The sequence below is a fragment of the Dermacentor variabilis genome, chromosome 8 (assembly GCF_050947875.1).
Source record: "Dermacentor variabilis isolate Ectoservices chromosome 8, ASM5094787v1, whole genome shotgun sequence".
Classification (NCBI taxonomy): Eukaryota; Metazoa; Arthropoda; class Arachnida; order Ixodida; family Ixodidae; genus Dermacentor; species Dermacentor variabilis.
In genome coordinates, this window is record NC_134575.1 from 168,284,309 (window position 1) to 168,296,576 (window position 12,268).

General features: G+C 46.0%; 1 protein-coding gene across 7 annotated transcripts in view; it reads right to left on the bottom strand.

Annotated features, from left to right (window-relative positions):
* LOC142590715 (beta-hexosaminidase subunit alpha-like) overlaps nt 1-12,268 on the bottom strand; it is a 254,126-nt gene that overhangs the window by 191,524 nt on the left and 50,334 nt on the right. For all 7 annotated transcript variants that reach the window (XR_012830233.1, XM_075703140.1, XM_075703137.1 and 4 more), the window contains exon 2: nt 6,741-6,891. Coding sequence is in view for 6 of the 7 variants with exons in the window: in XM_075703140.1 (XP_075559255.1) it covers nt 6,741-6,891 (151 nt within the window). In the remaining variant the exon portion in view is untranslated. The remainder of the gene's footprint in view (nt 1-6,740; nt 6,892-12,268) is intronic.

The following is a 12,268-nucleotide window of genomic DNA, read 5'->3' on the forward strand; positions in this document are numbered from 1 at the left end:
CATTTATGACGTTTTAACAATTGGGGTGTCTTATTTGGGTCTTCTTTAAACCGTTCTGACCGTCTCGGAGAAACGCTATAAAAATATATGTAAAGCTTTCGTGCTAGATGGGTTCTGTGTCCTGAACGCTTCGAAAATGGCGCTTCTGCACAACCCAATGGTGCCCCCAGCGAGTAGGGCAAGCTGGACTCGACATGGGAAATGGCCACCATGGGATCGCCCCAGACTCTCTTTTTTTCTGAGGGTCTTATGGTGCTTACAGGGTTCGGCGGAATCTGCATGGCCTGCGCTCCTTCCCGAAGTGAATGCCGAAGTAAGGCGAGTGTCGGGCCGAGGGGCGCCCGTGCCGATGGTGACAGCCGGTGGGCAACCGTCGGTATCGTGGTCTTCGACTCACGACATGTAGCAACCGAGGTGTACCTTTAACCACGAGGTGACGGCTGAACAAAAGTAACCAAAAAGGGCCAAAAATAAAGCATAAGAACAGCCAAACCAAGAAGTTGGAGTGCCTGGTATATACCGTTTTTGATTGATCCGAAAGCATCCAACGTCCGATTGAGCGAAAAAGCCTGTAGCAGCGAAACGACTCCTAAATTGTCGTTCGCTGCAACGCCACGTCACCAGAGCGCCTCGACGGAGCAGACGCAGCGCCGCGGGGCGAGTCGGCTTGTCGTCGGCGACGAGGCGCTCACGCGACGCGCGCTTCCGGCTGCCGTCGTCTCTCTATCGGGAAGCCCGCGTACGGTCTCACCCTCACTGGGCTTAGCTGCTGCGCGCGACTGCCGGCCTTGGTGGCCGCTGCTGCCTCCCCGGTTTCTCGTCGCGCGAGTCGTCGGCGCCATGCAGTGCCCCTGATTTATGAGCAATATCGTTCAAATGATTCCGTTCTACAGCCAACATGCTAACGCAGAAACTGGACAAAAAATAACCCTGACCAATTTAATCCCGAAACTTGATAACATACCCCGCAGGGAAACTCGAAAACATTTCTCACCGGGCAAAAATCGAAGGACCGCTCAGCGGAGTTCTATAGGGAATAAACCTTTTGGCACTCACGACTCATTAGAAGTGCTTTGGTGTCATCGGATTTTTCTTGAATTAGTGTTTAATATTTATTTGAAAATTACCTTACAAGGCCCCTACATGGAGAATTGAGTAAGGGAGGCATAGGACCAAGTGAACACATAAAGAAGTGACAATACGAAAGTAAACGAAACAAAAACAACACGAACGAGGTGCACTGCCTAAAAATTACAGAACTATATCGCGACTTCGAAACATATTAGTGACATAGAGCTGTCAATTAGTACAATAAGAAGTACTCTATAAGGTTCTAACAAATGTATTACAGTGCAACAAAAAAGCAGAAGAAATAAAACCAAACAGTGAGCATGATAGCATGGGTTAACAATTGGTAAGCGAGTTGTGTGAAAGCCTGAAGTTTTCACACAACTACGTCACACAACGTTTTCCGCAACTATATTAGCCGGGAGAACTTTGATATGTCAGCTTCCTCGGTCGTGTGGCAGTGCATACGTTTGGCAGACTGTAGTCGCACCAGTGTCCAGATGGGCAGGTACGAGAGAAATATATAAAGCGAGGATAAGTATTCGCACTTCGCTGCCCACTGTGTATAAGGTGCATGTGACCAATGTAAGAATGGAATGCTATACTAGGAAGTTGTAAAAACAAAGCGAAAAGAATTATACGACACAGAGAAAGAGATTATACCATATCCTGCTATACCTGTGCAGATAATCCTACCATATTAGTAAAGGGGAACAGTTATGTGTGGTTAACTTCGGCGACCCTCAGCTATAAAGAAACTGGGCTCTTTCTCATTTTAGGGCAGGTCATAAAGAAAAGCCGCAATAACTTCAGGAATTCTAGCTGGAGAAAAAAAGCAAGAAGATGAAAAAGAAACGGGAGACAAAGTCACACTTTCAGTCTAAACGTGAAGCATTGAATGCGATAACAAATAATTAGCAAATATCGTAGTTAGATTACTCGTCTTGTCAGCTGCATAAAGTTCTGTAAACGCTCGTGTGCTAAATAAATTAGAAACCACGTCACGCGCGCACAGGGAAACACGAATGCATGCCACTCGATGAGCGCGAACAGTGTCGGAGCGCTGGCGCGCGGAAGAGGGCAGCAGCGGCGAGCGAGTTACGTTTCCTGCTGCTACTCGCTTCAACGCGAACTAAACGGCGACAACACAACCCACACAATGCCATGAGCCCTCGGCGCGCCTAAGAATGTGTGCCCTGCCAAAAGCGTACATTTCTCTCAATATAGGGCCCACGAAGCCACGTTCTGCCGTACGCTGCCGAAGTGGAATGATGATGATGATAGTGACCTAAAGAAAGGAAGGACGCTTGATTCTGCAACCCGTGAGGGAGCACGACGAAGCGTCGTCACGGGAGGGGGAAGCGAAAGATGATAGAGAAAGAGGGAGGATGTGGCCTAATAGGAGTACAATGCCCCCTCCCACGCCGGTTGCCTTGTAAGGGATGGAAGCTGGTGTGCTTCCTTCCCACGACCCTTCCTTTTACGCGCGATATCGAGCCATCATCTTTCTCGGCTCACTCATGTGCGCTTTCGCTCGCGCAGACATCATAAAGCGTGTGGCCTCAATGTTATCGCACTTAGACTTTATAAGGAACATCGTGGTGGGGACGACGATGACGGTGGAAAGGCGCCTGGAGTGCCGATGAAGTGCTGCCGCAATGAAAAGAACAGAGAAAAAAAAATAAATTGAAAGCAAGGGCAATCACGTGAAGATTCACATTCAGGGGACGTACACATATGACAGCTCATGTGAATAATGTACCAAAGGTAGATTAGAGGTCGTCACATTATCTGTGTTAAAGAGGTGACGTCCCTATTTCAAAAACCAGGTCTTCCAATGCCATCCTGTGGGAAACCAGCGCGTTTGTTGACACGGGATAGCACTATGGAAGCTCGCGCTCGCTGGGAGTCACTGGTACACCGGTGAGAAGGTTGGACAACGGCTGGGGCACACAGGACGCGTCGCTGGTTTCACTGCTATGATGCTGGGGCGCACTGGTTTGTGCTGTACCCGCGCTGCTTCTCGCTGCAGTTCGCGGGCTCGGACAAGAAAGTACGCTGGCTGCCTTTGTGGCGCACTGGTTTCAGTACCCAAGGTAGTAATACTCATCGCTAGATACTAATATCTTGTCCTAAATAATCCTACAACTCCAGGTCATTAGAGTGTATTTCGTGTCGCAGCTTCGAAATAAAGTGCGTGATTACGCACCTCTCATGGTTCATGCCCTGTTTATCCATACGTATTTAACACTGAAAATCACTTTCGTTTTTGGCATTTCCCTTTTGCTTGGGCAGATAGCTATATTCTTGACGAGGTTGAGCAAACGCAGATGACGCTTCGTTTTCTTGTAGTTTGTACGAAACCGATGAGTGCGAGTTGTCGCTGTGGTTACAAAGTTGTGGAGTCGACAAGAAACGCAGAAGTCGTTCAGACACTTTCGAGCGGACTCCCAGAAAGCCTGCCACTGATTGATTTTATCGCACAGATAACAAAGCTAAAGCGAATCGAGTGCTTCGACTTTGTCTAGTGTACTAAAATATAACAGACAAAAACTCTAAGGCTAAAATACACACATTTTATCAATCGCCCGGTACCCGCGTCAAGATCCTGCATTTCCACCGAAGCGCAGGTCTAACGTACTCGCCGAGTCCTCCTAAACGCTATATATCGGCCGGTCTGGACTCAGGAATCAGCAAGTGTAAAAGGATTAATCAGTCCATATTTCAGCTTTCGGATCGGTGTTCTGAAATAAACCATTTTGTCGTGTCTACAGTGTCACCACAGGAAGCGATTAGCGCCGATGTAATGCGCTATAAACATACGTATGTGCGCGGTCGCCAAAGACTGCCAACTCAAGCCTACGCTTCTCTGACGGAGATATGGGACTAGGCAGACGTTTCAATTGAAAGCGACCACTGAACTAAGAAATTGTTGAATATCCCGTGCGCGAAGGAAAAGAAAAGGCTATCAAAGTCGGCAGTAACAGCCGATAGTGCGTCCCTGGTAGGCGGTTCATTTTGGACTTTTTACGAAGGTAAGTTACCAAAGCAAAAAAAAAATCAGTGCTGTGGCACTTCCAAGCATACTATTAAATACGGACAAAAACTTTTTATGTCTGATACAGAGGTGAGATTTAGTTGCGGGGCGATTGGGCATCTGCCATGTCTGTGGGAGACGCGTCTGCGAAACTAAAGCTGCCCCTGGATCTTAATATTCCAAGGGATTCGCACCCTCCCATTTACTGGCACACTTCCACCCTGCCAAGTAAAACGTTGCTTCAGGAAAAATGATTATATGTACCCTGAAATACAAATCGTAGAATTTGCAATCAACCCGAGACAATAGAACATTGATTTATTCTTTGTCGTGAGCCTTTCATTTTTGGGAGATTTTAGAAAGAACTATAAAAAAAAACTTTCCTGTCAAATATTATGGTAACCGGTTCCTTCCATAGGTTCAAAAAAAGTGCCAGCAATACATCATGCGATTTGTTTATGTTATTGGGAGTTCATTCATTATGGAGAAGCCGAATGATCGACAGACATGCCGAGCCACCTCGCGCGACGAGGTCTGTCTTTCGAGAAGAGGCTGCTGAAGTGCGCAGTGTAGTTCCTGAATGGATTTCGTATCCGGATTCTTGTGTTTGTTTGCCCGAATTACGAAGTTTCATGGGATTGCGTAGCATGTGTGCATTCATTTGTCATGCGTGTCCCAATGTAATGTAACAATTTTGGAATGACACTACTCATAATTCCATTCAATAATGGCAACAAAAGATGGCGTGGCTGAGTAGTTGGTACCTGCAGGTCAAAGGATGAAATCCTGGTGGCAACATTTTTGTTTCAGCTTTTTCATGTTTCTACCGAAGTGAAACGCTCTCTGTTCCTTTCTGTATTAAATAAAATAGACACGTTGCCCAGACGCCGCGTATTTTACGCACTAGAGCTCCTTTTCTCACCAGCACCCAGCGCCTCCAAGTACACCGCGCCTGCTCAGCGCCTCAGGATGTAGCGCGCGACACTGGGTTTTGCAATAGGGGTATGATGAGTATAAGCTTTCGACGGCTATCGATCGCGCTCTTCGCATCAAATCTTGTGCTTTTTTCTTGTACTCTTCATGCGCGAATGTCTATTGTAAGGTGCAACCAAGCCCAGTTTTGAGCTAGCAGCCATCCTGTTCAGTTTATTGTTGTTGTCATATTTTACGCTGCCATAATTGGTCGAGGGCCTTAACAAATGATGGAGGACATTAGCGGAGAAAGTGCAAGAGTAGGGTTCAAGATTAATACCTAGCAGGCAAAGTTTATGTTCGATAGTCTGGCACAGGAACAAGAATTCCTGATCGCCTGTCAGCAGAGTCTGTGCAGGACTATCTTTATCAAAGTCAATTACTCAGACGAGATCTGGATCATAAGAAAGAAATTCACAGAAGAATAAAATAGGCTGGAGGGCATACAGCAGGCATTACCAAATCCTGACTCCGAGCTTTCCACTGTTGTTGACGAGAAAAATGTACTATCATTGCGTTTCACCGTTGCTAATTATGCGGCAGAAACATTCATTAACAAAGAAATTCGAGAACAAGTTAAGCACTGCGCAAAGAACGCTTGAACAAAAAATGTTGGGCGTAACAAAAGAGAGAAGTGTGGATCAGAGAGCAAACGGGGTTGGCGATATTGTGGTTGGCATTATGAGAAAAAAACGGAACTGCGCAGGCCATGTCGTGCCTTGGGTAGATAACCGGTGAACCAGTAGAGTTAAAGAATGGGTCTCAAGGGAAGGGAACCGCAGTCGACGACGACAGAAAGTTATGCGGGGTAATGAAATGAGGAAATTTGCAGGTGCAAGTTGGAATCAGCTAGGGCAAGACAGGGGTAATCGGAGATCGCTGGGAGACGCCTTCGTGCTGCAATGGACATAAAAATACGCCAATGATTATGAGGATGATGGTGACTCAGAATGATTTAACCACTAATCCAAAGCGGCATTTATAGACTATTTGGGAATTCGAGATCATCGCAGAACGCGTCGCAGAACATTAAAGTAGGAATATTTGTACTTGGGCAATTTATTCGCGGTTGTGGCATCCGATTCGTAAACAAACTGTTCTGCTGTATATGGTTCCCTAAGAAGGTGGACACTAAGACAAAAACCATGTTTTCATGAGAAACGCTTCGTGAAGAGGCTAACATAGCCTTGGCAAATAGTGTAGCTGCAGCTAAGGCGGCAATAAAGGCGTGCTTTATTAAATTTTCATAATATAGGAGAAGTTAGTGATGGTACTGGCTAATCAACATGAATCACCTACAAAAAAAAAGCTTTGTGAATATGACATCGTCGTATTCTGAGGAGCAAATATCCAGATTCGTCCAATGACTGCAAATGAGCATCTCGTCGGCTATTATAAACATATGCTGACAATGTTAAATAGAAAACAAAACAATCTTTTCATGGTGCAGAACATTTCTGTAAACAGCGCACTAACATAGGCTTAGAGAAACGAACTTTTTGGTCACCGTACGATGAAACGTTTGCTGCAGAATGGGGACATGTCCCACGTTCAAAATGCTCAAAGTCTTTCTTTGGCTTTTAAGAACCATAGTGGACATTACAAAGATCATGACAGGTCAAGGCATCAACGTGCCTCTACGTTTTGTAACCCAAAGACTTACCACCCATGGGCGGCTGACGTGTCTATATCTTCTTAGGTGCTGCGCCAGCGATACGTGGGTTACACACAGCGCAATCACCAGCATATGAGAGAGAGTCATGGCGAGGGTCAGGCGGCCGCCGGTCATTGTGATGTTCCGGCCAGAGGGAGAGCTGCAAATAAATACCGAGGTTCAGAAGGGGACACAGGCTTCACCAATTTTGAGCAAATATTACGCCTTGAGAAAAAAAATTACTTTAGTCACTTTACACGTCTTACCATTACCTAAGAACACTCACCCTCTGCACAACCAAGAACGCAGGCAAGAAAGAGCCAAATACTTACAAAAACGCTTTTCAAACTCTAAGAACGTGGCCTATGTAGACACTGCCAAATATCGTGACCGAGATGCTATGACAGTGGCTGTACTAGATCAGCAAAATCAAATCATCGCTGCAGGCTCAGTTATCACAAGCTCGTCGGAGGTCGGGAAGGAAGTCGCAATCGCCTTGGCGAACGCTGCCTCCGCAGACAAATTCATAGTCACCGACTCAGAGACAGCTATAAGAAATTTCGCGAAAGGGCGGATTTAGTCTGAAGTCCTAAAAATTCTGGCCAGTGTAGCGGAAACCCGGCGCCGATGGACGCAACTCTTTTGGGCACAGCCATATTCCGGTTTTCAAGGAAACGAAACTGCCCACAGTGCGGCGCGAGAACTGGCCATCCGTGACCGCACGACAACCTCTTGCGATGAGCAGTTCGAATACCTCTGCCGCTCAGGCAGAGACCGGATGGTATCCTACAAGAAAATTGTACAATTCTACTGTCAGGCCAGGGGACATTACCATGCCGCTCAGAAAAATTTAGATAAACAGCAATCAGTTTCCTTTTACAGACGCACACTTTCCCAAACACAGTGACGTACAGTCCCCTCTCTCCCGGGCTACATACAACGTATTGTTAATTATGCGCGCGTAGAGCCAATCTCCACCACATCATGTGGGCATGTCCCCTGATAAAGACCAGAAAACGCCCTTGCTTATTGCCTGCCCTTCCCATCACTACTCTAGAGCAGTGGGAGACTGCACTGCTCAGCTCAGACCTGGATGTCCAACTCCGGGTCGCACAGGTGGCTGAAGATGCCGCCAAGGCGCAAGGCCTGGCCGCCGCCCGAGGAAGAAGAGGATGGGCCCTCCCACTCCCCTCCTCCCTAAACATCATGACGAACAATATAACTGCGAGCATAACTGCGAGTCGGCCTAGTTGGAACAGGTTCATCTTAAAACTTTTTGTGCGCAAACAAACAGGGACTAAATAAAGTTTATTCTACTACTACTACTACTACCACTTAGTCACTTTCCAGAGTTAAGGTTTCTGGTTATGCGTATACGTGTTTCATCGCTATTGTGAATTGCGCCGCTGGCTTGGTTATTAATGACAGCTTGTCTTAGCGAAGAAAATACAAGCTTCTCCTCCTGACATTGCTGCAATGGTGTCCAATGATCAGAAGTATATCTGAGTAGCCTTACAAGCTGAGATTGTAGGCGACCTTCCAGAGAATCTCAAGTGGTCACCGGGCCTCTTATATCCAGCAATCAAAGTTCCTGTAAATTGCATTTCTCTTCTATAGAAAGAAGAACGACGCTAGCCCTGGTACTGTACCAGTATATGAAATGATCAAAAACCTATAAACTTCGCGTTAGATGAAAACAAATACCGAGAGCCCCCTAGAGAGGGCATCATCATCTGAGCAGTGAATGTTGGATGCCACATTTCCAATATTTGTGGTAGAAACAGGCGCAGCCACTGCGCCTGTTTGGTGATTTGGTGAGCGTTTGTGATGCCGCATTGAGATGCATGCTGGAAGCTATATTGCAGCACACGTGCATCTGAACGAAACAAAGCAACCAGCAGCTGTATTTTTTGTTAAGCGTGAATGTTTGTACCAGTGACATAAAGAAGGCTATATGAACCATAATAGGCGAGGTTGATGATGCTTTGGACTGTGCATGAGCATAATCTGGCATCCAGAAACTGCCCTCACCTATACAATATGATGTCAACATATGCAATATGATGCCCCAGCCAACCTTAACCAAGCTGTTCAACGAAAAAAAAACACATTTAAGAAGAGTGCAAGATAAGATTTCAACAACTACGGTGATCGGTCGTGAGACCATTGACAACCGAAAACCATCCCTATTGCAAAACCCAGTGCCACTGGGACCCAGTGCGCCGGATTATGGGCCCAGTGCCGCGAGCTAGATACTGGGGCGCTGGGCAGGCGCAGCGCACTGGGAGGCACTGGCTACTCGTGCGAAAAACAGCTCTAGCACGTTAAATATGCGGTGTCTGGACACCGCATATATTTTTTTGAATACAGAAAGCACCAAAGAGCGTTTTAGTGCAATAAAAAAATGCTCCCACCAGGAATCAATCGCCGACCTGCAGATCCCAAGCCCGGCACTTTACCGCTACGCCACACCAGCTTTTTTTTCTTTATTGCATGGAATTATCAGTACTGTCAAGCCAATGCAGTTACATTACATATGAACATACAAGAGAAACAAATTCACAGATAGTATACAGTCCAATGACAGTTCAAAATTCTGGCAAACAAGCACAAGCGTCCAGACGCGAAGTCCATTCATGGACGGGATCATATGTAGCCACCGCACTACGGACTTGAGCAGTCTCTTCCCGGAAGATAGACCTTGTCGAGCGAGGTGGCTCGGCATGTCTGTCGATCATTCGACTTCTCCATAATGAATAAAGTCCTAATAACATAAACAAATCATATGGTGCATTACTGGCTGTCTTTTTGAAAGGAAGGAACCGGATACCATAACATGTGAGAGGAAAGTCTTTTTTGATAGTTCTTTGTAAAATGTCTCAAAAAAGAAATGCGTCACGACAAAGTATAAAGCAATGCTCTATTGTCTCGGGTTGATTGCAAAGCCTACAATTTGTATCCCAGGGTACATACAGTCCTTTTTCCTGAAGCTACGTTTTAACTGGCAGTGTGGAGGTGTGCAGCTTAAAGAAAAACGTTTTCGATTTCAACTTTTCGAGAGGCAGCATAGGCGTATGTGCAGCGCGAGTCCTACGGGACTTTAATAATGAAAACACTGTTGAACTCGTATGGGTCCCTGCCCATTCGGGGAATCAAGGGAATGAGGAGGCGCACTGGGTAGCCCGAGGTCTAATCAACCGGGAGATGTGCCCCTCAGACTCGGATCCCATGGATGAGGCACCGACGACATACCAGGAAATAACAAACTATTACAAGCAAAAAAGGCGAATTTACCCGCCTCCAAACGCAAGCCTCACGCGAGCGCAAGCCTCGATCCTGCGTCGAATCCAAACTAAATCGTTCCCCAACCCACATTGGCTATCCATAATTACCAACGGGCAATGGAACCCAATATGTCAAAATTGCACAAATCAAACATTGGCTACCCAAAATCACATTCTTTGGGGGTGCGAGGGCTTACCCCCTCCCAGGTCGCTCCTGCCAGCTCCCTCACAACAGACGTGGGAGGAGCTGCTCAGAACGCCGGATGAAAAACGACAAAAAGCCCTCGTTGCCTGGGCCGAAAGGGTCGCTCCTCGTGAGGGGCCATCCTAGGACTCGGGCCTGCCAGATAACTGAGCAGAATCTCAATAAAGTTGTTACCACCACCACCTGCTGGCGCAATGCACATTCTACGGACACGGCAAAGAACATGTTGACCAAATAGAGACATATACGGCTTTCGGTACAGAGGTTCAGGGAAAAGGTTATCTATAAGTGCTACATTTAGCGACGTGCAATTAACGGTAAACAAATATTCAAGGTTGAATCTGGCTTTTAAGAATGAAACAGGGTTGACAAGTTCCTTTAAGAAGCCCCATAACGTAGTTCTTGAGCAAAGTTTGTCGTGACAAAAAGAAAAGGGAGGTGTGACGCAAGACGTGTTCGATTAACTGCGAGAAGGAATGGATGACGGACATTTTTAAGGTAAAATAAGCGCATGACCAGTTGTCGCACAAACAAATGCACAAGACCCAGGCCTCCCTTTTCAAGCGGGAGAAAAAAGTTGTCCCTTCTCATAGCTTCCCATGATGAATGCCAAACAAAACATGCAAATATTCTATGAAATGCCTGGACATGGACACGTGAACAGTGCAAGACCTGCACAACATAAAGAAGCTTAGAAGCGAGAAATGTATTGCATGCTTTAGCTCTCGCAAAAATGGAGAGATAACGTTCTTGCGAGGTTGTCACCTTTCGAGAGATAGTGGTTATCGTGGACGCTCAATGAGGTCCACTATTACGGAAGTTATCGAGAGGTACTCCAAGATATCGAAACGGAGACTGATTCCAATGAATATTCGCGAATACAGAGGGAGTGAGCGCCCACATGCCTAGCCAAAAGCCTCTACTTTTGTCAAAATTTACAGTAGCTCCTGCAGTCTCACAGAAACGCAGGGTATCGTTTATTGCCTTGGTAATGCTTGGCTTATCGACGCAAAAGAAGGCAATGTCATCTGCATAAGCTAGCACTTTAATTTCCTCATCGGCATACATGTATCCTTTAATGCTCGAGTCGCAAAGCACGCTTAAGCAAAGCGGTTCTAAGTATATGGCGAAGAGTAAAGGCGAGAGCGGACAACCTTGACGAACGGATGACTGTACTTGTATTATATCTGAGAGGGTACAGTTCACAATTAACTTTGTAGTGCAATGTTTACAACAAAGTGTTATACCGTTGTATAATACATCCCCTAACTGAACATGTCGCAGTAGTCGGGACAAAATTCGTGTTGAACCTTATCAAAAGCTTTGGCGAGGTCAATCTGGAGAAGAGCTACTTGATCCATACTAGCCTCTATGAACTCAAGGACTGAGCGTGCGATATGAACATTTGTCTGTATAGAGCGGCCTCGAATTCCGCATGTTTGATGATCACCCACTAATTTAGTAATGACTGTCCGCAATCTATTTGTCAGTATTTTTGCAAATATTTTGTAATCCACGTTACATAACGATATCGGCCTATATCCGTTTACTCTCTTTATTGTTTCATCATCAGTGCTTTTTGGTATCAAGGTTGTGTGGCCCTGATAGAAAGATGTAGGAAGCTCACCATATTGATAGGCTTCCTCGAAAAGCTGCTCCAGAAAAGGAAACAGGAATCCCTGAAATTTTATGTAAAATTCAGAACTAAGGCCATCAGGACCAGGCGTCTTGTTCTTCTGCAGCGTTTCGACAGCAAAATTAATTTCTTCTCGAGTCATTGGCCCATCAACGCTGAGTCGATCATCTTCTTCTAAGTGTGGCATAAGCGAAATAAACCGATCAGCGTTTTCTTCGTATCCATTCTGAGGCTTAACTGCAGCGAAAAGATCTTTATAGTGAGCTTCAAATAGGCTTATTATTTGGGACATGTCTGTGTATATAGACCCACCAGACTCAATTTCCAATATTTGCTTGGAAGGCGCGTATCGATTTTTATCGCCGAGAGCCCTTTTTGTGGGCTGTTCTTCTGTGAAGCGAGTTGTGCGTGA